The 27,330-nt window shown below is 41.9% G+C and overlaps 1 protein-coding gene across 2 annotated transcripts in view; it reads right to left on the bottom strand.

Moving 5' to 3' along the window:
- Positions 1–27,330, bottom strand: part of tgfbr3 (transforming growth factor, beta receptor III) — a 69,236-nt gene that overhangs the window by 18,830 nt on the left and 23,076 nt on the right. For both annotated transcript variants that reach the window (XM_054602646.1, XM_054602647.1), the window contains exons 4-9: positions 15,387–15,524; positions 6,839–7,022; positions 4,125–4,287; positions 3,543–3,690; positions 1,019–1,208; positions 504–772 (exon numbers count right to left, since the gene is read on the bottom strand). In XM_054602646.1, coding sequence (XP_054458621.1) covers positions 504–772; positions 1,019–1,208; positions 3,543–3,690; positions 4,125–4,287; positions 6,839–7,022; positions 15,387–15,524 — 1,092 coding nt within the window. The remainder of the gene's footprint in view (positions 1–503; positions 773–1,018; positions 1,209–3,542; positions 3,691–4,124; positions 4,288–6,838; positions 7,023–15,386; positions 15,525–27,330) is intronic.

Here is a 27,330-nt window from a genome sequence, read left to right as displayed (position 1 = left end):
CAAAGTGTTATCAAGCATCAAATATTTTGAAAAAAATGTTCCGTCTGTCTACTTCACATTAGAGGGGAATACTCACCCACTGCTTCTGTGCTGTAACACTTTCCTGCTTAATTGATTAGCTGATTGACAGAAAAAGTATTTATCTAATATCATTATTATTATTATTACTAGAACTGGAGCGACGGGCTGTAGTTCCTGCTCTTGGATAGGGACTGGAGTCGCAACAAGAAAAACATTATTTTCTGGTTGGAGCTAAATAAGCCCTTATATTCTTACTAAAATTAATAAATTATTACTTTTGGTAGTAAATCATTTAATGTTTTTTTATAGTTATATGCTATTCAAAAATAATATGTCTGTGTATCTGGTTGTGGTTTTCTGTGATTTTCTATTGTGCATATTTGAACATGTGTGTTATACTTATCAAAAATAATCATTAATTGTAGACCCATAATATGTCTCTAGGTAGGATCCATGATGGATAGATTATGCTGCCCACTCACTTGCAGGCTCTGTTTATCGATGCTGACCACCATCCTCTTCTCCTCACACTGCACGCTGATGCCGACACTCAGAGCGCCCTGATGCTCTTCGGGCTCCACGTTCTCCCAGGGCCGGTCGTCGAGGGAGGAGGGCCCAGGATGGAAGGGCGGGGGGAAGGGAAAGGGCAGACTGGAGCGACGGGCTGTAGTTCCTGCTCTTGGATAGGGACTGGAGTCGCGCAGGATGGAGAGCTCTGGAGGCAACATGCTCTCCAGAGGATCCACCACATCTGGAAGTCACACATTGTAAGAACCTCATGAGGCTGATTTTACAGGCAGGGAAATTACACAGGACCACGACTATAAAACCGTCTCACGATTTCACGCTAGTTCCTCTATAAGGACTGTAAAATGTGCAATGCTAGTCATGAAACAATTGCAGCAGCTGCTAAAAGTTCAGCTATGATTTACCTGAACACACTTTTTCTTTTTCTTCTTCAGTACAATTTAATTCAGAGGATGTTTCTTCAGTTTACCTGGCTCTCTGAGTCGGATGGTGAAGTGGTTAGCTACGGGAGTGTTGGTGTAAGACGTGACTGGACCGTAGCCGTGCTCCTCTGCCCACTTGATCAAGGCTTGTGGCCCGGATGGCAAGGGCTGCTTGGGGGATTTTGAAACTTGCATCAGTCTCTCCGTGTTCGAACTGACACTCACCGTATCAGAGGCCTGTGGATGAGAAAGCAGAGGTGTAACTTGTCTTATCAAAGAACAAATTGTCATTTCTATAAGTGTAATTTCCATGTATTTACGTAAGCTCCTTTAAGATTGTCAGGAACAAAAGACATGATTTACTGCTCCACAGGTATCCAACTTCAAGTACAGTCCTGCTCTCATTCTGCGTCAAGTGTGAATCATGTGAGGTAATGGTTGTGTCGGTGCTCGATCAATGCTGGGAAACCAACGTGTTAGTTTACTCGTAAAAGTCGTGTCCTGCCCTGCTGCATAACATGCAGTATTGATACTTTCTCACAGCCATTTCCCACACACTCAGGTCTCTTGAGCAACGCTGAGGAGAACCAGCTCTCTGACAGAAGCAAGGCCTCGATTTACGAGACTATCATATCACATAAAATGTTGTCACTCTTCCAACACTGGTTGCACAAGCACAGCATCCCGTGTGTCACTGCTGTCAAATAAAAGTTTAAATGTCAGCTATTTGGGAACAAAAGCGTGGCTTTGTGTTCAGACTGACCATCCCTCTGTGATTTTACACTGATGATAATGTGTGGCAGCAACAAACAAACCAGTCAAACACACATTCACCATGTATTTTGATAACTTAATGTTATTAAATGTTGAGAAAGTTCTGAGCTAAAAGAAATTAAGTAGCTAGATACTAGAGAGTTTTTTTTACAATAAACACAGTCTTTTTACAATCCTCCTTTGTTAGATGTGCTTGCCCCAAACTTACCCCTGCTATGGGCACTACTCTCAGCATGTTGCTAAGCAATTATGGTTTATGTAGTGTATAACCGCGGATGCCACTGATATCGAATTTATGTAATTGGTTTTGAAAAGGTTTCCCGTTAGATAACATGTAAATGTTTTTGAAATACGACTGTTTTACCCAGATTTAAAGTTTTCCCCATCAACAATGAAATAAAACATTAACTGATCAGTTGATTTGTAGCTGGACAGATTTTAGTTTTTGAGTGTGTATAACAACACAAACATATGTGGGGAACCTGCACATTAGGCCTTACAACCAACTTATGCTGATGTACAGTACGACCAGCTCTGACCTGGCAACACGCTCAACAACCTAAATGACTCACTGTACAGCAGTGACCAGGCAGCTGTACAAACACAGCGCGCCTGGCAAAGTGCAGTGTCATGGTTGAGGCAGCCCTGTAGGAGTATCAGCATTACACAGTGATGAAACACAGACCCCCTTGCACACCACCACTGAAACCCAGTACAGGCCTAACAACGACTTACATAAAATACATAAAATACCAAAAGTCACAAGACAAATGAAATATTTTGATGAATGCACAACATTAGTAAGTCTCTTTCACTTTAATACACTGTAGAAAGCCAAGGTTTAAAATTCCATCCCTGGAGCAATTTACAGTGTTTGGACGACTGCCAATTCCCCATCGACATGATCTACAGTTGAACTACTCTTCCAAAGTGTACATAGGTGTCATTTTCGTATATATCCTAAGGGTCCTGAGAGGCTTGAGCAGCACTAATGAAGATTTAATATCAAAACTGCGTACTCATACTGAGCTTTGCTAAGTATAAAACCATATTTCTAAGTAAAGGGGATTCTGATATATCGCAGTAATTAGCCAGCGTTTGTCTTCTGCGTGCGGCGAGAAGCTCCTAGCAGCTCGCAGCTTCAGAAAGTGCCTGAAGCGAGCTCGTATTTCACATTCTGACTAACAGGGGGGAGCAGCATAGGCTCGGTGTGCAGCTGAAGTACAGCAGTAGTCTTGGCTCTGAAAACATGTGTGACACCCCCGACTAATCTCTCCCATCCCTGGCTCTCCGAATGTGATGACAATGCCTGGAGCTGCCACCGTGAAATTTCACAGTTCCTCCAAAACCTGTTATCCCCACCCTCTCCTGTGGCAGGGACCAGGCGCCGATTCAACGAATAAAATATTCTGGTGTGACAAAATTCTTCAGTCATCGGTGCAAAGTGATGACATTTCTGTCTGAGAGCCTCTGTGATGTGATAAGACTGCATTACAGACTTGCAATACAATAATTATTCTGTCTGTATATATAATATTTTAGTTATTGTGGATTTTTTACTTTTTTTACTTACTTATTTAATATTCTTTACTGTGTTATTACTTATTTACTTATTTATAATACTTGTTTTGATCTTGTTTTTTACTATGTCTCTTGTTTGCACTATCCTCTCTGCTGCTGTAATCCTGCAAATTTCTCCGCTGCGGGACTAATAAAGGATTATCTTTTAAATTAATCTTAGTGGTGAAGATGTTCCTGAGTGAAGAGCTCATGTGTGTCGTCATGCTGCTCGCTTACCACCACATCCAGCTTTCCTATCACACTGTGGGCCTTGATGACCCAGTTGACGGACTTGGCACACTTGAGGAGCAAGACGACGTCACGATGCAGCGGGGCATCGTCCTCCAGAGGTCGTAGATCCACTATGACATCCACCTGGAAAGCACTGCAGGAAAGGAGGGAGGGGGAAAAAAAAGAATTTTGGATGCTGGAGTCTACGTGGTGTTATCGCGCCTCCTGTGTCTGGCCAACTAATTAAGAAAAGCTGGACGCATTCCCAGAAAAAAAAAGCAGACATATGCACGACAGACCAGATAGCACTGGAGTGAGATACAACGCAGTTACAGACACATTCCCAGATCTGCTGTCTTTTGGGGCGAACTAAATAATTACTCCACTGGGGGGGTGAGGAGATTATCTGGCAAACCTGGACTTCTAGACCCCGTTTTGAAATATCTTTCTCAAAAAGAACATGGCTAAGTGAAGAGTGAACCCCCACCGTCCCCCACTGCTCTCACAAACTCTGCAGAGATTTGTGAGAGCATCTTGACCTCAAAAAATAAACCATGACAACATGTTTTCTTGGCTTTGGCCGCTCACCTGCTGGAGTTGGGCGCCTGGAGCTCAACGATGTGGACCTCTTGGTCTTTGTCGGGGTCTGATAGGACGCAACCCTTTGATGCCTGTGGTTCCACGTAGCTGCCAAGGTAGTTCAGAGACAGGAACTTGGTATCAATCTTGCAGGTGTCAGAAAACAGCGGATCTGAAAGAGGAGAGATTGTTTGCATTACTGGTCGGGGGTTTCAGTGAGGCTATTTTGATCTCCCATAAGTAGAAATACAGCCTTTTTGTTACCCCCCTCCACAGGGAGGTCAGAGCATGAGGTCAGCTAAAGAACAGCACCCCCCGCTCTGCTCCTGGGTGGAATTCAATGCCCCGCTCACGGAGACTTTGGTAGGGTGGATGTTTGCTTTGTTTGACCCATTAGTTGCAGATGAGGAACAGTCTCCCCGCTCACTTCACCACACAGCCCTGCATCTGGTATTCCCATTGTCTCAGCACTAACTGGGCCAAGCCCTGTGTTGGATGAGGTCGTCCATGCTCTGGTTGGCATGACCTGTTTTTTTATCAACAGGGAAATGTTTTTTCTGTTTTTTACGTGGGAAAACTAAGCAATGTTTTTGTTTTTTTTACTGGAATTCCTCCACAAACTCAGGACAATAATATTCACAAACACATTTTTATATCAAACCTTCTAGTTTTTTTTCCTCCACTTTCACGAATGTTAGAAAATTTGTCAACTGCAAAGAAAGTTCTGAAAAGTTACACCCTTTCACAGCACTGAGAGAAAAACGCAAGACAGCTGCTTCCTTATTTGGCAAACAGAGCCTCGGACAGAGTGTAAACTGAAAGTTGGCACCTTCCTTTCCGGAGCCCTTGTGGCTCTTGAAAGAGCTGAGGGGAGACCTTGACCGCCTGGTTAGGAAGCGGAGTGAGGATCTATCCATCTTCACGAAACACCGCTGATGATGTGGAGGAGTGGAAAACTACGGCTCTTTGCTTGAAGTCAACACTATGGCACTCTGGGCTTCAGCCAAACCACAGCCCCTCTAATGACACAAGCCAAACGCTTGCAGGCTAAGCAACAACTCTGTGCTCCAAAGCAAATAACAACACAGAGGGAGAACTTATCAGCGGCAGTGGTGGAGCTGTTATTTCTCTCCAGACATGAGCCTTGTTTTATTTCCATGTGGTAAAGGATGCTCATTAAAAGTCAAGATGTCCTGACTGAGAGCTGATGCAATGCAAAGTAGGACGTGCTGTTCACTGTATGGGCCTGCCAGTGGAGAGGAAAGTCCACGTGAGGAGATCAATCATAGCCTCCCGTGAGAGTCCTGCAGTCCCCCCCAGCCCTTCCCCTCGCCTTACTCATTGGAAAAATGTGATAGCGATGATCTATCACCTGCTTACCTTTGGGCTTTTTTACAGCGGTCATTTGGTCAACCTATATACGACCTCCAGCAGGTTTTGTACATTTTTTGGGTTGTTTTAATCAAGCCATATTAGCTTAGTGAAAACTATGGCAGTAACACAACTTGGAAAAATATAGAAATCACAGACATTTTAAAACTGTCGGTCTATCTGAGAGCAATTCAACAAGGCAAAGTCTTAAATAGCAACCAGCCTGTTTTATAGTTTTTTCTTCAAATCACTATCGTGGCTTCGCATTTTATTTCTGTAACTTCTATATCTTTATTCGTCTCACACATACATACATGACTACAATTACTGCCTTGTGTATGCCGCCACTAACTTATCATGTAGCATCCATGTCCATGTCTGTCAAAAATGGGGTCCCTTGATTATTTTAACCTAATGGACATTTGTGTGAAATAGATTTATTTGGCCAAAAATGTGAGGTCACAGTAAATTTCACAATTTCTGGGGATTTACAGTTGGTAGCAGTAACTTGCAAATAAGACAACCAGTTACCAAACCTGTATATAAATATTGCATGATTTAAAATATCAACATGTCTTTGTTAGTGTCTTACAAGGAAGTAAATGTGAACATAACTTTACATTTTTTGTTACGAGAAAACTCTATAGGGGCAGCTTTAAGTGAGGCAGAGGTTAACATTTTTTATAAATAACTATGAATAACACATACTACATGTTATTAATTTGAACTTTTTACTTTTTGTTATGCAGCAAGATGCTCAATAACAAACTGTGGTTTAACTGAAAAATCAAATATCAGTGGCCAGCAGGTCAGACTGTTGTTGTACTGGACAGGTGTGACTGTGTAGCTGTGTGAAAGTGATCAGGGTGTTCATGAAAAAGAGAGGTGTCCTTGCTGAATAAATAAAGGTTAAAAAATGATGATAATAAAAAAATAAAAAATACTGAAATATTTGCATATTAATGAATCATTCAACAAATCTTTTCACCTCTATTGAAAATATTATGAGGAGTTTAAAAAAGAAACAGTATATTTTCATACATTACCAATATTTATCTATATAGTGATACTGCATGAAATTATTTAATATGAGCCACAATACTTATATCTGTGAGCTCCCATAGTTCTTCAGCTGAAAAGCAGCTTACTTTTACCACGGGTATCCTGTTAAACAGTAAGAGGGTGAATGCCCGTTGAGGGAAGGAAATTATTTTCCCAGAGTGGTGCACGTAAACCTTTAGCCGGGGTTCAAACACAAAAGCTAAGTAAAGTTATGGGAGCTGAAGGGGAATGGGGAGGGGAGCCTCGGGGCCCAAAAGCTATGTTGGGAATTTGGGGAATCTAGCACACACCTTCTCCGACTTTGATGTAGATGTCTTGAGTCATCCTGAGCTCAGAGAAAGAGGTGACTGCCCTGTACTTCTTCTGGGCCCAGTTGAGGAGGTGCTTGTTGCCATGGGGAAGGCTCTCATTCTGGATCTGGCAGGAGAGGGAGAAGTTTCCCGGCTGGAAGAGGACCTCTGAGCCCTCTGATACCTTTAGGAAGGGAAAGTGCAAGTATTAGGGGACAAAGGAGCTCCTGTGTTATCTCAGCTTTGTGCAATGTGATAGTAAATGATAACTGCATGTTTTCTATATAGCTTTACTGAACTCCAGCTTCTATTTACATTGAGGTATTTACTAAAATGTTCTGTATTTCACCTAACAGTTTAACATTTCAAGATTACAGCCGACGGTGACCTCTCTGTTGAGAAGGATTTGGGTATTAAAGTGAACTAAAAAAGAAGAACCTGCAGGCAACGGGAAAAAAAAAACCCTCAGCTTTTCCAAATTTAAACCTGCTCTCTAAACATTGGTGAAAGCCATCCTTCACACTCCATCCCAAACCGTTATTTCAAAGCTTCCACAAATATTCCCCACGTATTTTTACACATGTTCCACACAATAAGGTGTCTGGTTTCCAGTGTTTGTACCGCATACTGCGTTTGTAGTGCGTCATCGCAAATGTGTAGGTCTATGTGAAAATTGCCACAGGGGAAGAAGACACAAATATTTGACACAGACAGACCGACAAGACAGGAGGGCCGGTAGGTAAGCCCACACTCTCGTTACAGGTCAAATAGAAACAGTCACACAAATGAAGGGGGAAGTCTTAAAATGATGGAGGGCAAAGATCGTTTGACAGGCAAACTGTCCCAGCCGGATTGAGGAGGGACCACCCTTTAGCACTTACTGGAATTCAGCCAGTATGCTTCATTTCAGAGGGATAAACATTCACATGTGCCGAAAAAACCCTACCGGACTACCAAAAAGAGTCCAAGCAAAAGGTCTAGACAGCCTACCTCATTTTATTTCTATGCTTGTTTTTCTTCCTCCCTAGGTATCCTATCTGTATGCATGAGCTGAGACAGTGCTAGCAGGCCCAATTAAAACATGAAATCCTCTCGGATCCAAGAGGAATACGTAAGACCACTTCTTTGCGATGATGTTATGAAGTTGTCCCTAAATTTGCAATCGCGCTTGAACGATAATATAATAATATCCCTATGGGGTGTTGAGGTTTTTCAGACATAACCGTACAAATCTCCCTCATGCACAACATCTGTCTGACCTCTGGACGCTCCTCTCGGTGTTACTGGCATCGTCACCAGAGGCAGTAAATTCTGTGGGCCGAGGAGACAGGCTCTGTCGAAGAACTCAGGTTGATTTTATTTTTAGTGCGTTTACTACGGCGAGAAGCAACAGAGAGAGAGAAACATGGCGAAGTGGTGGTGCCCTGAGCGGGTGAGGAGGAGGGGCCGGGGTTTCTTTGCTCAACCTTGCCAAGCTCAGCAGAGTTTATCAGTTTAATTGCAGGAATACGACTGTAATTAGTCGCAAAGAATTAGAGGGGAAAGCCTGAAAGCCAAATTAGCTCCAGGCCTTCCAGAGCACTGAAAACCTCAGGAATTTGAGCCAGGGAAGTGAGGAACCCACTGTGGGCTTTAACAAACTCTCTCCCCCCTATCTCTCTCTGTATCCCCTGTTGCATGCTCAGTTGACAAACCCAAAATACTTTTACATTTTGGTACAACTCAATGTTTTTATGTCTGCCCCTGTTTGGTAGTTTCCTGGCAACAAAAGAAAAATGTTTGGGCCGAGGTGGGAGGAGAGGCGCAGACCAGGCTGTGTCATGCTGATTAGTTGGCGTGGTGGAATTTTGGTGCTCAATTTGTCACTAAACTGCGTTTGCGTTTTCTTATCGCAGACGCTGGGCAATTTTAGGTGGCTTTAGTTGGCAGAGGCACACGCACAAAAAAAAAAACAACAACACCAATTTCAGAGGCAGAAACACCCTACATGTTTTCCGCTGATCGTGCTCACTTGTGTTTCCTTCTGCTCAGAGCTCAATGGAGGAGAATCACACTCACACATAGACAAATTCATTAATCATTCACATCTTCTGACGAGACATCGGAATTTATTGTTAACTGACATTGTGTGTTTTTCTAAACACAAACTAGCAAATTTCCAAACTTTATATTGCATTTGTGAGTATTAAGATATGAGAACTAATCCATTAATGAACCCCTCCGATATTCCAGAAGCCGGTGCAATATTATATCACCTTTTTATTGTCTCGCTCAGGAACCCCAGCCCCTGGTCTCAATCTCTAGTTTCTTGTCTTCTTCAATACAGCATGATGTTCAATTAGTAAATTATGGTCCCATTCAGAGTAAAATTTATTTAACCCTTTCACAGTGTGTTTTCAGTACATGGAAGTTAACTGCACATGGTCGTTAAAAATGCGTTTGGTTGTACTTAGCTCCTTTCAGATCTTGTGTAACTTCTAGTTACAAAAGAAAAAAGATGGCGACAGCCAAAAACCACAATGTCGAACAAACCTACGTCACTGTGACTATGTCCATTTCTTATATACAGTACGTGGTGATTGGTCATTATTGAAATTTGCCCTGACTCTGACCGTTCATTCCATATTCCTTATTCTAATAATTATTCAGCCTGCTCCCAGCTGGTTGCACCTGATCCGCACCGACAACTGTGGTCACCAAAATTGAAAAAACTTGCTGGTCACGCTTACTTGTGTTTCCTCTCTACTTCAGGATAATAGAGCCCTTAAAGTGCTGGAAAGGATAGAACAATTTCTTTCATGGTCTTAAGTGTTTGTCTTCGCCCTATGTAAAGTGTCTTTGGGTATCTAGAAAAGCGCTATATAAAATTAAAGTATTATTATTATTATTAAGTGTAAAATATACTGTAAATATAAATTCACTAAAGTGATTACTATTATATAAGCTGTCACTCTCTAAATACTGTTATTTTTGTTGCTGACGCACTCCCGTTAAGCAAAAAGGCCCAAGAGCCGAGTTCTTCTGAGCTGCGAGCGGCAGCCCATTGCCAACAAAAGCATAGCCTCACTATGTGGAAACAGAGTTCATATCTTATGAAGCAATCTGTTACTATTACTACCAGAAAGTGTCTTGAATGTAGTTTTTGTTAGCTGCGAAGGCCTTGTAATGTGTTCTGAAGTTAAGAAATACATGAAAACTGGACGTAACCTCGATTTAAGAGGAATTCCTCAGACTTGGCAGACAGTTGAGCGCAAACAAAGAATGTAGAAGAGCAGTTTGTTACATACCATGGGGGACTTAGACTCTTGCTTTCATGTCCTTGATGATAGAAACTCATGTAAATTATGTTTGTAATGGTATTTGCAGGCAGGAATTTTACTTTAACCACTGTGAGTTTGTATTGGTGTATTATAACTGTTTAAAGTACTATTCTAATGTCTTTTAAATTCTAAGATTACATTTCACAGTACGTTTCCTGCCCTTTCTGCCTATAAGCATCAACATATTACAGCCATATGAGCAGTAAAAAAAAGAGACTGCATGCCAAATGTTTGAGATCAATTAAAGCTATAATCCTCCACTGAGCAACACCCTGAGCCTGGGAAATCGCAAACGGCTGTTTAGAAATTAGGAGGTGTTGCACACAGAGGAGGGGGATGGAAAGTGCAGAAAGGGTTGATAGATGATATGAACGTGCATTAACTCTCCGGTGATATTAATGTGATAAATGCTTTTGTGGCTGGTTTGATCTCGTCATTTCTTGATGAGATGCTGCTGATCATGCTGCTCGCTGCAAAACGTGCGTGTGTTCGTGTGAACTGACATGCTCTTTCATTGGGAAAAACAATACCATATGTCTCAGCACCACTCGGGAGCGATCTTCTCCTATTCCTGTCTCCAAATAAAAACCAATAGCGGCTACCCGAGGTTTCCATTAACGGTCACGCCGAGGAGAGAGCTCATGTGCGAGGGGCGAACAAACTCATACCACGAGCATTAAAGTAACAGGCCCTGTAAAAGCAAAGCTTGGCAAACAAACAATAGGCAACGCGAGCCAACAGCAAAACTTTACAGCGTTGTTCCATCCAGAGTCACAAAACATTTGATCCAGATCGAATCTTTCAAGCAGAGATGCAACACAGCCCCTCCTCCCCTAACCATCAAAAAAAGAAATATATGCACTTGGCCACAAAGTCAACAAAGCTCTCTCTGCACATGTGTCTCACTTAGAACCCTAGAGTCCCTTGGTAAAATCAAATTTGGCATGATTTCAACGTTCATATTCCATGTCACTTTAGACCCACGATGATTCCTGGCTGCTGCTGATTGACGTGGAGTACTGCAGAGAACATGTTTTACAACAGAAGTCTGGATTCTGGCATTTTAAAAGGCGGCAGGGTCCGCTGGCCAACAGCAACAGTGTTCAGCGTCTCTGAAGCTTTTCCAGGCAGCTCATCTGTGTCCACGGAGCCCAGAGCACCGGGACCAGGAAACTAGGACTGGCAGGGCCGAATCAGAGTCCAATTAGCCCCAGGAAACAGCCACTCTGATGGAAAGGCAGTGCGAGGGAGGTCTGGCTGTGGGTTTCTGTTCTGAAGTGTTAAGCTCAAAACCAGCTCCTCTTGACTCTGTTACTCTACGATCTCCACACAGCAACTTCTCCACCTGAGAGGCACGGGTGGGAAATGTGTGGGAATTGGCACTAACACGCAGAGATTTTTTAAATCTGTGGTCGTGGTGCATACATAGTTTTGTAACTGCATGCAAGTTTTTTATTTTATCAACTGACTTTTTTTGCTAACCCCCCCCCCCTCCAGATGACTATCCAGCATAGTTTAGCAACCGTAACTAGGTGCTTTGGATTTCACCTTATGTTGTAGCAGGTTGCATAGGGCAAAGAGACTTAGCCTTTGAAGACTTTGGAGGTTGGTGTCCCTGTTTTAGCTTCTTTTTCAAAAGACAAAAAAAAAGTGTAAGGAATAGATCAAATCATGTGTTTACTGCCTAACTGCCTTTTACATTAATCATTGACTGGGAAGGATGCTGACTTTTGTCTGGGACATAGCTTTTAGCATTCATGTATGTAGCCATCATGCATATTAAAGACCCCTTTCACATGGTTTTCATTTTATAATAAGACACATGGAAACACTAAAAACATTGCGTAATCCAGATATGGTGTTTTCAACCAACCCATGGAGCTAATGCTAGCTCAATTCTTGGTAAATATGCCCACATTAGTATGTTAACTACATAATCATACAAAGGTTAATTAAATACATAGTTAAAAATATTAAAAATACATAGTTGGTCTTTCTAAAATCCTAAGACATAAATTAATTCATTATGTTATTTTAGATTTTAAGTTATTTTCTTACAACCAAATTTTGCCACGACCAAATGCAACGACAACCTGCGGAGTCTTCACACTTCCCAAAAAGTATGATGGCTTGGTCATTACTCTCCAGGCAGGATGTTGCGTGGTATTTGAGTTCAGTGGCATGTTAAGGAGGTCACTGTGGAGAGAACCTGAGAACCTGGGACTCCTCCGGGTCACGGCCATGTGAAGTCAGGCTGGTGGATAAGATACCGACAGCTTGTGCCGCCAAAGGGCTCGGTGCTGTCACTCAAACTCAAAATACATAACACCTAATTCAGCGGGGGCCTCTGAAGTCAGTCCAAGCCAATAGATCGGCTTTGTCTGGCTGCAGAGTCCTTCTGCTTCACTGTTAAGATTCCCTTCATCTCTCCGCGCCCCACTTAAAAATCATCATGAATGTCAGAAAGTAGTATCATACTGAAGGGCCAACAGAGAGGGCTAACACCTCAGTTTTGCCTCCAGTCAGATAATTAGCCGCAGCATGTGTTGCTACTGTAAATTATTCAGAAAATACACATTCCCCACATTCAGGGATGTATCATTTAAAACGTATATACATGGCAGCCTCTTGCTCGGTAGAGATTAAGAAGAAGTGCTCTAGAAAAAGCACTGATGTCCAACATCATTAGACACACAGCAACAGCTCTGTAGGGTCTAATGATGGCTGTCAGCTGTTTTCTGTCTGCCATCACTGACAAGGGGGGGACATTTACTGTGATGCAGGCCTGCTGGTCTCTGCAGAAACACACATATCACTGGCCACACATTATCACAGCTTGTGAAAATACAAGCAGGCCAGATGCACATCCATCTGCATGAAATGCTACACTCTCCTTTGACATGAGAGCATTTATTTCCATTACTACAGGAAATATTAATTAAGAGGAGGCACTCGGGCCCCTGTGTCTTCATGTTGTTCTCCGACAGCTGCGGTCCTACTCATGCACAGGACAATGATCTTTAAACGCAAAAGGTTTTGTTTAGAATTGAATTATTTGGATGCAATATGAGCGAAGGTTTTAGCTCTAACCTTTAACTATGCAACCAATTTTTAGCACACAGAAATCCCTCTCAATGCAGAGGAGATGATTCAATGACATCTATTGCATTCTGTCCATCCTGGAGAAGGATCCCTCCTCTGTCGTTCTCCCAGAGGTTTCTTCCTTTTTTCTCCCTGTTAAAGGGGTTTTTAGGGGAGTTTTTCCTGTGCGATGTGAGGGTGTAAGGACGATGTGAGGGAAGGACAGAGGATGTAACATGTGTACAGATTGTAAAGCCCTCTGAGGCAAATTTGTAATTTGTGATTCTGGGCTATACAAAATAAACTGAATTGAATTGAATTGAATTAATATGTTTGCTTAAAGTGACTTGTCAGATAAGTTGAAAATAGTTCCATGTGGTCGCAAATGTGTTTTAATGCTCTGGTATTACAGTATTGTCTTTGTCCCAGGGGCTGGGACAAAGACAATACCATAATCTCAGTGGAGTACAAGGCTCTTTATATGTGTTTGCGTGTGTAAAGATGAGCCTGTGCATAACACAAGGATTTTGCAATCCATAAATGTTTTCCTCTGTGTTGGGGCAGGGCTTTTTGTGCGTGAGGGGTAAGCAAGAAATCACTGGGCCCCATGTGGAAATCACTTGTGTACCTGATACTGCATTCTTGGGGAATGCTGTGGTGTTAACATACGATTGAAAGTGATTACTTCTGGGAAGCCACAAATACAGAAAGGCCTTCAGCGAATATAAAGGCAAAGAGAAAAAAAAAGTTTTCAGGGCAGCATAGTATAGTTGAGCCCAGGCTGAGGTTTCTGGCTCTCATTTTGCTGTGATTTTCTCATGTGATACACAGGCTTTGAACATGGGCACTGAAGCAGTCCATTTTTACATTTTTTATTAAGTTTCCCAGCGAGGCCCCCTGGTACCTTTACTAAAAAAGGCTGGCTCTCCAGGGGACCTGACTCAACTGCACTGGAATATCCCTCTTCCTTCCCCATGTGTACTCTGATCCTAACTCTGTAGAGCTATTTTGATAACTTTAAAGTGACACAAAGTAACTTTTGAAAGAAAGAATAAACACTTTATTTTTCCTACAAAGTTGAGTTCATTTAATAAAACACACTATTTTTGATTAAATACTGCTTCATCCTTCATTACTCTGGTATGACAAGTAGCTTATGGCGGCTTATGTTCGCAAACCTGACCTGAATGAGTCAGTTATGATTGTTCTCAATTTGTGCTGTTGTTACGCTACATTTTAACATGCCACAGAAAAGTAACATGGAGAGGAAATTATATATACAATGTGCTGTAGTCCTGTAACTACCACTTTTAACCACAGAGGCTGCTGTTCTCCAAAAGCAATATTGATCACTTTAAGTCTGCGATGAAAACATATTTTTTGAATGACTGCCTTGCTGATGTTACACATCTGGATCAATGTCATCTCTGATCGTACACCAAAATGCAACTATTAAGATTCATTATTTTACAAACAAATAGGCATTATGGTTCCAGATTCCAGTAATTACCAGTGGGTTAGGGATTAACTCCTTACTCAGCACAGCTTTAGTGGTTTTGTGTTTGCTACCACACATTCCCCGTTGTTAGGGTTTTCGTGGTATACGGATACGCCCAGTATGATTTGAACAGCTGCCAAGCTATCAACAAGACTGTTACCAGGAGGGAGGGAGGTGGCAGGGATACGGCCCCGAGGTTATAGGGTGTGAATAAAGCTGACAGAGCACATTATATCTTTATACATAAATACATTTTACACTTCAATGTGAGGGAGTGATATTGGTTTGAGTTTGGCAAAATAATGATAAAATAAAAAACTCAGTCACATACTGAATCATTTCATATGAATCAAAGAGTATTCATATTAAATAATACTTCTATAACTAGCTCCACCGTTTCTTTTACAATCATACAAAAGAAAACTTGTCTGCACACTTCTGAGGAGAGCGCAGAGCTGCAGCTAAATAAGGATGCACTGATGAAACGCTATGTTTGTGTATATACAGAGATTAATGCCTCGCCACCGTTACCGTGGCGGACCTCTTAGTGAGAAGGCTACTCAAATGGGAGCACAGTTCAGCATGTGAGGAAATGAATGTGCAGCTTTAGGAAGTAGGACTTAAAGTCTTCGAGTGATGCTGGACTCACATGAAAGGTACGTTTAACGCCCAGGGCCAGGTTCTCAGTCTTGATCTTCCATATCAGCGGCTGTGGGGAGTTGAGCACTAAGACCAGTGGCTTCTGGTGGCGCAGCAGAGACTGGATCGGCTTCAGATGCAGCTCAACCTGGTAAGGGCAAAAGAGAGGGATTGAAGTCACACAAAGGACAAACACACCTGTACAAAAAAATGGTATAGCGTGGAAAAGATTTAGGCATAAACAGAGATAATTCACAGCATGCCACGTGATCCAAGTTCACACGGCAAATATCAAAGCTTTGATATTCTCGTGTTCACTAAAACACATCCAAAACCACCAGGCGGTACAGTTACTATGCTGGTGTAATTGCTGTGCTGTGATGCTGTAGATTGTTCTTCTTTATCGGGCTCTGTGGTTGTTTATGCACTCCCTTTGCTGATAAACTCACAAAGACGGCATGCTGTGTTCTCCCTAAAAGGCACTCAGCTCTGATATAAAGCCTCGGCGGGGTCTGAACTTTCACACAGTGGAGTCTTTGTTAGCATGAGGGAAAAAATAGTAAGCGGCGGCTCTCTGTTACTATCTCTAAAGCATGCAGCGATGCCTTTTGGTTCTCAGACTGCCATTTAAAATTGATTTTCACAGTCTGGTAGTGAGACGGGGAAAACAAACGTAATGTTTTGGGACATAAACTGTTGTTTTCTTGTTTCCACCATTTGGACCAAATCTAGTCAGGTGGTTAATGGCCTGAGCCTGCACTCAACTTAAACTTATCCTGGGCAAGGATCTGGCTTTCTATCGTCCTCTTTGCAGATAAGCACACCTTTTAAAAATTACTACTTAATTGGTAACATTGCCACTGACACCAGAGTTGTTAAAAAAATTGCAATCGTTCTCTCTTGCTAAGTGATACTCTAGAGGCTATGGTGATCTGTCTGACACTCTTCTTTAAACTTCATCCCCTCTGTATTCCCAAACTAATCATATCAGCCCCATCCTGTGTGACAGCAGTACAAGCTGCAAATCACTAATTCAACCCACAAGGATTCATATTATATGATAGAACGACCCCTACGGTAACTTAATGAGTCACAGCCCGCGAAAACACTGGCCCGATGCTTTTCTCTATCAATTCAGCGTCTGGGCTTCTATTGAAACGATCTGTAATTAGGATGATGGTGTTGTTGCTGGGGTGTTGTGATGTTGATTTTTCAAGAAAATCCAGACCGTTGCCCTTTGTATAGTGCTATTAATCCCATTCTTTGACGTGGTAATATTTTTTTTGATTTCCTGCATCTGTGCATTTTATGCAAAACATAGTAACTTTCCTCTGTATCATCATAATACTGCTGAGTCTTTCCCTAGATAAACCAGGTGATCACCCAGCTGGCTCGTTACATAGTATGATGTGATTTCATAACACGCTAGCTCATCAGCGTGATTAACTGACAGCTGGTAGATAGTCAAAACTTTTTAAGCAAATTATATCTTTTTGGAGCTTCTAACATTTAAAATTCAGTGCAAAGCTGTACAACTATATCATTAGGGGTCAACAGATTAAGTTTGTGATTACGATCGAAAAAACATATTTAATAAAACCTATCTCGTCGTCGCGGTGGGGTTGCTAAGCAGCGTGCAGTCACCCCTGGAGTCTGTGGCAGGGCCAAAAACCACAAAAGGTCTGAAGACATAACAAGATATAACATGTCAATGAGTGAGCTTGAGATGTGCTGGTATGCGTATCTTGTCACCTTTGGACAGAGCCAGGCTAGCTGTTTCCCCTGTTTTCAGTCTTTACGCTAAGCTAAGCAAACTGGCTGTAGCTTTATATTAATCAACCAGCTCTTCAAAAGAAAAATGTATATGCTTACTTTCCAAGCCAAATTTTTCCACTTTTGATTGCTTGTTGAAAATTAAAAAAATATTGCATGTCAACAATAATGACAACTGGGCAAACTCCATCTGCTGATGAAGATGGTGTGATATGATAGAAAGCTCCAGAGCAGCTACTGAATTAACCTTCAGGTGAGATTGTTAGAGGTCAAAGGTCAAGAGTGAACTCTGAACCTCAACGGGCCCACAGTATCTTGCTCAGTATTACGCAGACCATAAACACAGGCCTGCAGTTCGATTCATAGACAAAAATCACTATTCAAATTTCCATATTGGTCAGAAAGACAAGGTCAGTAGACAAGATATGAAAAATACTGCTCTCTCTCTCTCTGTCTCTCTCTCTCTCTCTCTCTCTCTGTCTCTCTCACATACACACACACTCTATGCTTGCATGCCAGACTCCTGCTCTCCCTTAGAAGAGATCTGTTCTTTATAGTAAAGTGAGATTTTTATCTTCGGGCAGACACATTGCGCTCAAAGACTTGTCACTGTGATGCTGCATGAAGCCATTTAACAAGAGACACCGACAGCACGACAGAGTGAACATGAAGCATCAAAGCCTAATTACCAGTCGTCCTTAGATGTAAGCCCGGGAGGAGAGCGACACAAACGAGTGTTTAGTGATGTGGTCCATGAAAGTGCTGCACAAATCATTAAAAAGTCCCTCCAGGAGAGGAAAGTGGAAGAAATTACTGAACAGTTATCTATCAAGCAAACTGGATGGTGATCCAAATAAATAGATCGTAGACTCGGAGACGCACTGTTCTCTCTCTCTTTTTTTTCCCTGCATATTTGCCTCCCCCTTAGTCCACAATCTGGAAAAAGCGAATGCATCTCTCCTCTGAGAATAACAACAACCAAGATATAATCATACCTGGCTTGGCTTTGAGGCCCTGGCTTTGAGAGATCGAAGAAAGAGAGGCAGACGAAGAATGGGAGTGAGGGAGAGAGTTGTAAAAGAAAAGGAATTTTAAACTCAGACAGAAACATTTCCAGGAGACGTGAGTCACCTGAAAACACTGGCATAAACAAAGTGCTGTGGAGAGGAAGTGCCAAGAGGCACTGATGGTGCAAAAGGGAAAACTGCGGCGATTATCTGCTGTTATTCGAGGTTTAAGCGAGTAAACAGTGATAATACCAAGCTAGATAAGTTCTGACAAGAGCTGGGTTGCACAATGTAAGCAGCGATCAGGATTCAGCAGCAGCTGGTGAGCATCTCTTCTGCCCACAGAGATGACTTCATGAGGTTTGACAGGACTGGCAACAGACCTTGGCCCTGGTTACACTTGCCTTTTCAATGTGAATTTTGTGATCATACCGGAACATAACTGTGTCCGCATATGTGTGTCCACACTTGACACTTCAACGCAGCCTGCCTGATCAGATCGGAGATATTTCGTGGTCAATGAATCGGCTATAAACACATTTCAATTCTTATAAATTCTTTACAATGAAAGTTCTCCAGGCAGAAAAATCTTCTTCAAAATACCCACCCTCCTTTATTTTGTTATTTAAAAGCTTTTATTTTGTAGAAGCAAAATCAGCTTGTGTTGAGTTTTCAGCTTGGCTCCAGCCCTGGTTTTCCTACTCTCTTCCCTTTTGCTCTCCTCAGGAGAGTAACTCCAGTGTGGGGGTGGAAGATAATGTGACATATAAGTTTGATAAATGTTCAGGATTGTGCCCACATGCTGTCCACACCTCACTGAGATCCAAACTCAATGCAAGCCAGGCAACCTCGGCATGCGGTCTGGCTCATTCGGATCCAAATTTGAGCAAGATCCGATCTCGGAGCGCACAGACTTGGCATTTAGCGCGTCCTGGCGTGACTGGATGACAACAGCACACAACAGACAAGTGTCCCCACGGCCTAAGTCACACAGCCCGGGTGTGGAGAGACGAGGTGCAGATACTCTAGGCATCCCAGTGCCTCTAATGGAGTTGGCACGGATCAGGTGGTGCTGAGTTGTCCCTGTTGCAGCTACCTTCAGGAGGCCACGCCTGATTGATTATCAGGAGGCTGGCAATGGGATTTGGGGTTCCAGTGTCGATTACAGTTACGAGGGTGCAATTTGCCAGCAGCCACGGATGGAGGCTCTTCTAGAACTATCAGGTTACTGAAACTACACTCCACACAAGGGACGACAGCTGTAGAAGCATAAGAGGGGCCTGTCACAGAGCATACCATTAGTGGTGGTAGCATGTGTAAACAATGGTAATGTAAAAAAAGAAACAATACAGCTTCAACTTTAACCTCTAAATCAACAGCAAACACAGCGGCAACTGGAGCGACAACCCCAACGATGAATCACACGCTGACCTTAATTGTATAACAAAGCCACAATGTTAGATTTAGAACGTGCTGATGCCTGCACAATTGTAATTATAACGCCTGATTTGTTTGTCCATGTCTTGAGCATGTGGTTGCAATTTCATGACCTTTCAGGCTAACTGAATCACACCATGTTTGGTTTCTTCTTGGTAAACTCCGACTTTGCAATACAATACTTTCACAATATTACCCAGCAGACACCCTGCAGTCGGAGCTCAGTATCAGTGCGGCTCAGTGTCCTTGCAGTTTCCTCTATTGACAGAGCTGATTAAGCGCCTGATGATCCCGTGTTGTTGCAGAGAAAACCCATAACATCCTTTAATTAGCCAAAAAGTGGGACTAATCTAGGAACACACTCTCCCCCCAGGAAATAATTATCAAAGGGAGCACAATGTATTCCATGGCATGAAACAGGGACACGCGGAGCAATGTCTGAATAACAACGACTGGGTTGCGAATTTTTAAATAGGAGAAACTTAAAAATAGAACTTCATCCAAGATTGCAAAAGATGAAAACAGAGAATGCTGGCTAAGAGCTAAGAAGCCATGTCTCCGAGAGGAGAAAGGCTCACTGCCTGGGACCAATCACACTGTTATCTGATGCCTGAGCATGTGCGTGTGTCTTGTCTGTCTGGATCTTGGTTCTTTCTGGATCACCGAGGGTGTACAGAGGGAGGTGGGAGCCGGACAAAAACGTGCTGACCGCTCTTATCAGTGCCACCCACATATTTGAGTGCGATGGGGATGCTACCTGGAGCCTTTCCCCCGAACTGCGATGGCAATCAGTCTGCATGCAGCTCAACGCCAAACTGCAAGAAAACAGCCTGGAAGGACGTCAAAGTGAGACGGGACCTGCTGGATAGCAATCTGTGAGTGATATGGCAGAATGGCAGGACATGCTGAGGAAAATAACACAGCATTGATGGGGGGGGGTCAGGAGGGTAGACCGAGATAAGACTCTGATTAAAGTTGAAAAGGAATTAAAGTAAATTTTTGCAAAACAAATATCCCCAAAAATAACTTCTATTTATTTAAATTAGTATTTATATGTTTTGACAGCCCCCCCCTATGTGTTCACCAGGGTATGAAACTAGATTTCCATCCAACAATGTTGGTACTGTGATTTCATTGGTAATATATATGTATGCAGGCACACAAAATGGTTTGTAGTACCTCTTCAATTTCAAAGGCCACACAGCCAGTTAATGAGCTGATGTTGATGTCACCTTTATTATAATATGTACTCACATCTGGAGAACTCCAGAAAAAACTCCTTGGAGTGTGATAAAAAACGGTATGACTGCATGACATTCGTTGAGCCCTAAAAGCAAGTTTAAACTTAAACGTTGCCTGCTTTGTGTGTGTGCCGTTTGTCTTGTTTGCGAGCCCTACTCTTATCTGACACTGTGCTTTCGCCAGCTGTTTGTGCTCGGTGAGCTCCTCCAGCTAGTCACTCTCACAGTCAAAAGATATCTGGGAATTCCAGCTGATAAAACAATCATCTGCTCTGCCTCACCCTGATTCGGAGCAGAGTGGCTGTGTTTGATGTTTGCCTTTGGTAAGCTGATTAGAAAAAGATGGCAGATTGGCGATATCACCGGCCCCTTATGTTTATTTTCTGCCCCATCACACGGCTGTATCCCCAGACAGGCCTCTTGTCTTTGCTCTACGGTTTGCAGTAACTGGGGAACTAGGTTTCTGTTACAGTTCCAAGCTCATTCTGTGCACATGTGGTGGTGGTGGTTTTTTAGCAGGGTGCAAAAGGCCACTTGATCATGTGACAGGAGGAACATATGGAAAAATGTTCAAACTTGATACCTACACCGTTGAACCACGGCTGGGGGAACAGAAAAAAAAAAATCAGGATGAGGTCATTGTTTTCGTAGAGCTTAAGTTGCATAACACCAACACCTTCAGGTCAATAGTCAACCGGCAAAAATATATTTTGCCTTGAAATCCCTAGGGGGTTAAAGCTCGGATGAAATTTGAGCAGCAAGTTTACAGTCCAGCTCCTCTGGACTGTAACTCACATTTGATCTCTGTCTCTAGAAGATAAAACCTTTTTTATATAATCTAATAAAATTTTGTGAAAATGATTTTACCATTGTTTGAGGAAATCCTTTCCTGCAGACATGTAAAGCCGCAACCTGGCCCTACAGCCTTCACCATGACTCGCCAGACCAGGTCAGTCACTTTACTAGTCCTATTCCAGGACTCTAGCTCTCAGCGTGGTCTTTTATTTAAAGGCCCACATGGGTATAAGAGAGAAAAGGGGCTTCTGTTTCTTTGATCAGGACCACTGGAGCTGAGGAAATCATCATTCTTTTTTCAGGGTAATGTGAGTAACACTTAAGGAATAAAAAAATGATTGTGCAGACGAGCCAGTGGCGGTACTGGCCATTTTATGGTTAGGACGCTATGAAACAAACAGCTCATTGTCTGAAAGAGACTTTGAGTAAAAATCTGCAGTATGTATGATAAAAAAAACGAAATTGTTGGTTTGAAATTGCCAACTGGCCAAATAAAGCCAGTCTGGCAATGCTCAATGGGCATTGTCTAGGGTGGGTGTCATTTCAGATTACAGCAGACATTTTGAATTATTATCGTAGGAAAAGCGAGTTAGTGAGACAACACAATACCAGGCCCTCCCCTGAGTGGAATGCAGCAATTGTTAAAGTTATTAAATACACTTGCCTTCCATGAAAAGCGTCTATGTACCATTGACTAGTCCAGAAAAAACTTGTTACACCTAAGGCTGATGGAAGTGTCATACGTTTGGTTTTTCAAGTATTTGGTCATAAACCATTAGTATTGAACTAATTGAGTTTTTAACCCAATAATGTTACAAGGTGGAAAGTTAATGGTTAATACCAAAGTAATTGCAATACATCCTGAGTGTGACAGGAATACAAAATTCCATGGCAATTCATCCAACTACCTCATCGTTGTACTAGAGGAAAAGTCAGAGGATCATCAAGTCATTAGGATACATCATCTGGGAACCATAAATGTCAATACAAATTTCCATGGCTATCCATCCAATAGTTTTTTATATATTTCAGTCTGTACAAAAGTTGTGGATCGACCAACTGGCCAGCACACCAACAAACTGACAGACCAACATTGCCATCCCTAGAGCCATGGCTAAAAGGTACACTAGTAAAAACTGAGCTGTACATATTTGGCTGCCTTTGCGGGCTTTATCATGTTTAACGAAATCAATAACATTGACTCAACTTGATCAGTCTTCTTCAAAGCTTACAGCTTAAAATGTCCCAGCACTAAATCTAACCAAGAGCAGCAGAAAGCAAATTTTAGGAAGAAGATATGCGGTAAGAGAAATAACAGAGTAGGGGTAGAAGTAAAATGAGACTGAACCAATCATGGCAATGATTATTTTAAATCAGCAACACCTCTATTAAATACAATGGGTAATACTAATCATACTTTAATAATGGATGCATCAAGAACAATAAAAGAAAATGTGACTCATCATGACTTCATTTAAGCTTCAGTCATACAGCATTAAGCTTCTTTCAATGGGGCACAGACGGCTATACTTTCACCTCAGCAGCTTTGAGCACATGGCTTGTACATCACTAGAATACTATCCAAAATATTATGGTGGGTATTTCTAGCTTTAGGCTACATGAATGAACGATTAGCATATTTTCTCCTTCTGTTGTGTTATTCTACGGTGACTGCCGGCCCTGTGAGTGTGATCGTATCTCAGGCGAAGCACTACGCTCAGTCACTACTGAGGTGTTCTGTTGCACTTAATAACTCAGCTGCGGTGTGTAGTTTGGCCAGGAGCCAAAGTGTGTATTCTGAGTCAGGTCCAGCTGTGCATTTCTTTCTGTGGATAGCAGCTCGTACCCCTTAGTTAATACCCGTACTGAATGGGTTCACTGGTGCAGACAGGAAACAATTCATTGCTCTCACGTCTTCACTGGATACATGGACAAACTGCAAGCCGCCACTTTCACAAGTGGATGTGAGAGAGATGTGAAGCAGGCCTCACACGTCGTAGCCCAGGACCATGTGATCCCTTTTGTCCACATTAGTCCATGTACACATCATGGCCAATAGGGGGTTTATTCCCCTACCTGGTCAAGGCCTGGCTTTTGCAGACACTTGGAGATGAGTCACTGGGGCACATCGCATTCTCTCGCAGCCCCCTCAACTCAGACAGCCAGTCACAGCCACAGGCACCCTTTTTGTGCTGCAGGCCTTTGTTCAAAACATTCGAATACAGTCTACTCTGTGGCCAGACACTGCTTTCTACCCTCATCAGCAGAGGTAAGGAGGAGCGCTTTATGAAAAAATCTACAGAGCCACAGGCTGACCAGGCACCTCTCTGCTGACTTTGAAAATAAGCAAAGGATACACATGTGAAAGCAAGCACGGGAAGAGACCCATTACTGAGAGGGAACTCAATTTGGACGCTTCCAAATCTGACAGCCAAAAGCACTTAAATTAAATAAATAGTTCAACATTTTGGAAAATAACCTTTTGGCTTTCCTGTTGAGATTTAGATGATCAATGCCCCTCTTGTGTTTGTACACTCAATACAAAGCAACAAATTCAGCTGTATACATAGCCATATCTTAGCACCGATATGAGTGATTGCCACAAACTGAGCATAGAGATGGACAGAGGAGAAATGGATTATGCCGCAAGAGTGGTTTGAGAAGTTTACGTAAAAGTTTTATTTCGCAGTGAAACTGGGATGCTGTTGGAATCCACTGTAACTCTTGAATCCAAGACTGGCAGCAACTATTCTCCTTTGCAAAAGAGCAAGCTATAAAGTTTTCAGAACCACCTTTCAAACCTAAAGGTGTTACTGTTTGATATTCAAACCTCATTTTCAGTGGAATGTCCCTTAAAGAGAAGTGGTTGTGGAGATTCATGGCTTGTTTTTAGAAAGTACGTTCAAGTAACAGATGAACCTCCTTATTTCCAACTTTACTTGTTTTCAAGTTGCTTCAGAAACCAGGAATATGTTTTATTCTTAAACTGACATTGATCAAAGATAAATCATAAAGTGCACTATGTTCCTTTTTCATAGTCTTTTACGTAAGAGCATCCTTGTCCAAATGGGGCCAAGGGTGTTAAACATTTTAAGATATCCCTCGTTTCAATTTGTTATTTCCTTTTTTCCACTAGATTATCACCTCCTCCTTCACAAAAGATCACAGATCAGGGGTAAATTGTGTCAATTAGACGACAATGTGACGCACTGTGTGTCCTCCAACACAGTCTTGTTGAAGGCTAAGAACTGAAGAGGCTGCTTGTGTCAGAACAGGCCAATCTGTGCCCACGAGCCAGGTGGAAATTCAATCACGGACCAGAGTGTGAGTGCTGATCTTATCTCATCACGAACAGGAATCTCCACGCACGGAACAAGCTTCTGCTGGGCAAACTAATCTCAACCAGAGCTGGAGTGACCTTCAGCAGCCGAGGCTGTGGGCAGAGGGGAACAGACAGCTGGATGTCTGCCTCCTCCGCAGAAGTCCTCACTTGACCACTGAGGTGATGGGTTACCAACAGCTGGTTAAATCGACTTGAAGAGATGGATTTCACAGAAGGTTTTACTGGACTATCTATTACAGTTATGCCGTGAGCTGTCATTTATGGAGCTCATTATTCTAAACATCTGTTAAAAACAAATGCAATTAACAATGTAAATTAAATTCTAAATTGAATTATTCTTGATTTTCTTTTAGATGCATTAAATTCAGTACAGAGCCAAAAGAAAAAATGGACCAAAGTCCAAATTTCTTTAATTTCCCTTATCCCTCTGCCTTAGATTGTAATAATATGCATTAAAGACAAATATATTTAACTTAGGACAAGATAAACAAAAACATACAAAGAATCTGTTTCACTACCTTCTCAGCTGACTGTATTCTTGAACCATTACTTGGTCCATCACTACCACCAGAAGGATCTCTTGAGAGCAAGTTAAACCAAGATTTAGACAGACAGTCTCAAGGGTTGTGGCAGCTTCAACAGCAGCAAAACATATTAAGATTAAGATTGTTTGACTTTCTAAAGTGTCCTTATGGAACAAATTGAAAAACTGAAAAATAATCCTTGTAATTTACGTCAAAGATCTTCACCGTATGTAAGGATTGCACTCAACATGCTTTCCCATAAAGACCACTCAATTGGTCTGAAAATAAAACCCAATACGATTTGTTTTGTGTGAATATAGATCTGAGTCTAATCATTTTCTACCTTCACACATTTATATATGTAGCTACTGTAGATGAAACAAAGCAACCTCACTTGGCAGGACACGCCAGCAGTCATACATTTTAGGGCTGAATAAATCCATCCACTATGTGTATCAGAAAATTTACTTTTTTTAATTTTTGGGCCGGATTAGTGGAAGCAGTATCGGCCGATATTGTATCGGTGTGATATATCACCAATCACAGGGTCTATTTGAAGCCTTCTATTTCTTGCGTGTTTAGCGTCATCTGATCGGCTCTTTTAATCGGCCTTTACACATTTACAGATTCAATTCCCCCGATTCCCATTCCATTCAATTTCAAATTCCATCCACTATGTGTATCAGAAAATTTACTTGTGTCACTTATGTTTGCGTTTTTGGTTTTTAAGTTACGTTGTTATTCCACGTATTTTCTCAATTGTGTCCAAAAAGAGGGCGGGCGCACTGAGCAGACACACACACACACACACACACACACACACACACACACACACACACACACACACACACACACACACACACACACACACACACACACACACACAGACAGATATACAGAATACAGCAGAGGAGCGGAATTGCCAGGCCAGTGTTAACCTGGCATCAGTGGTAATGGTAGTAAAATTTAAAAGAAAGAGTTCTTGTCTTCTGTAATAAATCTTCTTTGTTTAAACTAAAATGTTGCTCAATGGTATGTAGAATTTATTCTCACGATCAATTGGTTTCGTTTTGGCAGTGTCTACTGTCTCTATGTTAAACGTTTTGTTTTTTTTCTTTTTGTGTAAAACAAATCATTCCATTCGTAATAACTGTGATTGGTTATTCAACATCAAAACAGGATATTTATGAAAAAAGAGACACCAAATTTAATTTATTAAGTACTGATTAGGTAATTCATCAACTGGATTACAACGCTTGTCTGTATTACAATGAAAAATAAACTTTGTTACTTTATATCAAGCGGGGAAAATGGTTGAAATATTGTATCATGTTGGACATAATTACAGTGCATCTTTGCAATGTATCTTTTTCTCATTGCAATGCCAATGCTGAAACAACATCCTACTCAGTCCTTCATAAAGATTGTAATCAAAAATATCCGTCAAATCTCAAATGTAAAAGAAGCCTTGTAACTGGTTCAAGTCCTCCACATTACATTGTGTGGCGTAAACATGAGAGACTACAACAAAAGACAAATCCCTCTCGTTGTTATGATCACAGAGCTCTTATCATTTAAGTTCAGAAAAAGCACAGCCTCTCAAACCAGAGAGTCATTCCTGTATTTACCTGCCGATGCAGCAAACTCACTGTGTTTCTGTGTATTTGGGCATGGAGATGTTTAAGCCTGCATCAGCAGCAAAATTGCAATGGCAAGTGTATACATGCTGCTTTTCACACTGCTGTGACTGAGGGGGATGGGAAAGTGGGACTGTTATGTTTTCGAAGGCCTTGGGCACATGATTCACCTTCAAACTATGGCTATAATATTGAGT

The sequence above is a fragment of the Anoplopoma fimbria genome, chromosome 8 (assembly GCF_027596085.1).
Source record: "Anoplopoma fimbria isolate UVic2021 breed Golden Eagle Sablefish chromosome 8, Afim_UVic_2022, whole genome shotgun sequence".
NCBI lineage: Eukaryota > Metazoa > Chordata > Actinopteri > Perciformes > Anoplopomatidae > Anoplopoma > Anoplopoma fimbria.
The sequence above is the reverse complement of the archived record's forward strand: the minus strand, read 5'-3'. Positions and strand labels throughout refer to the sequence as shown.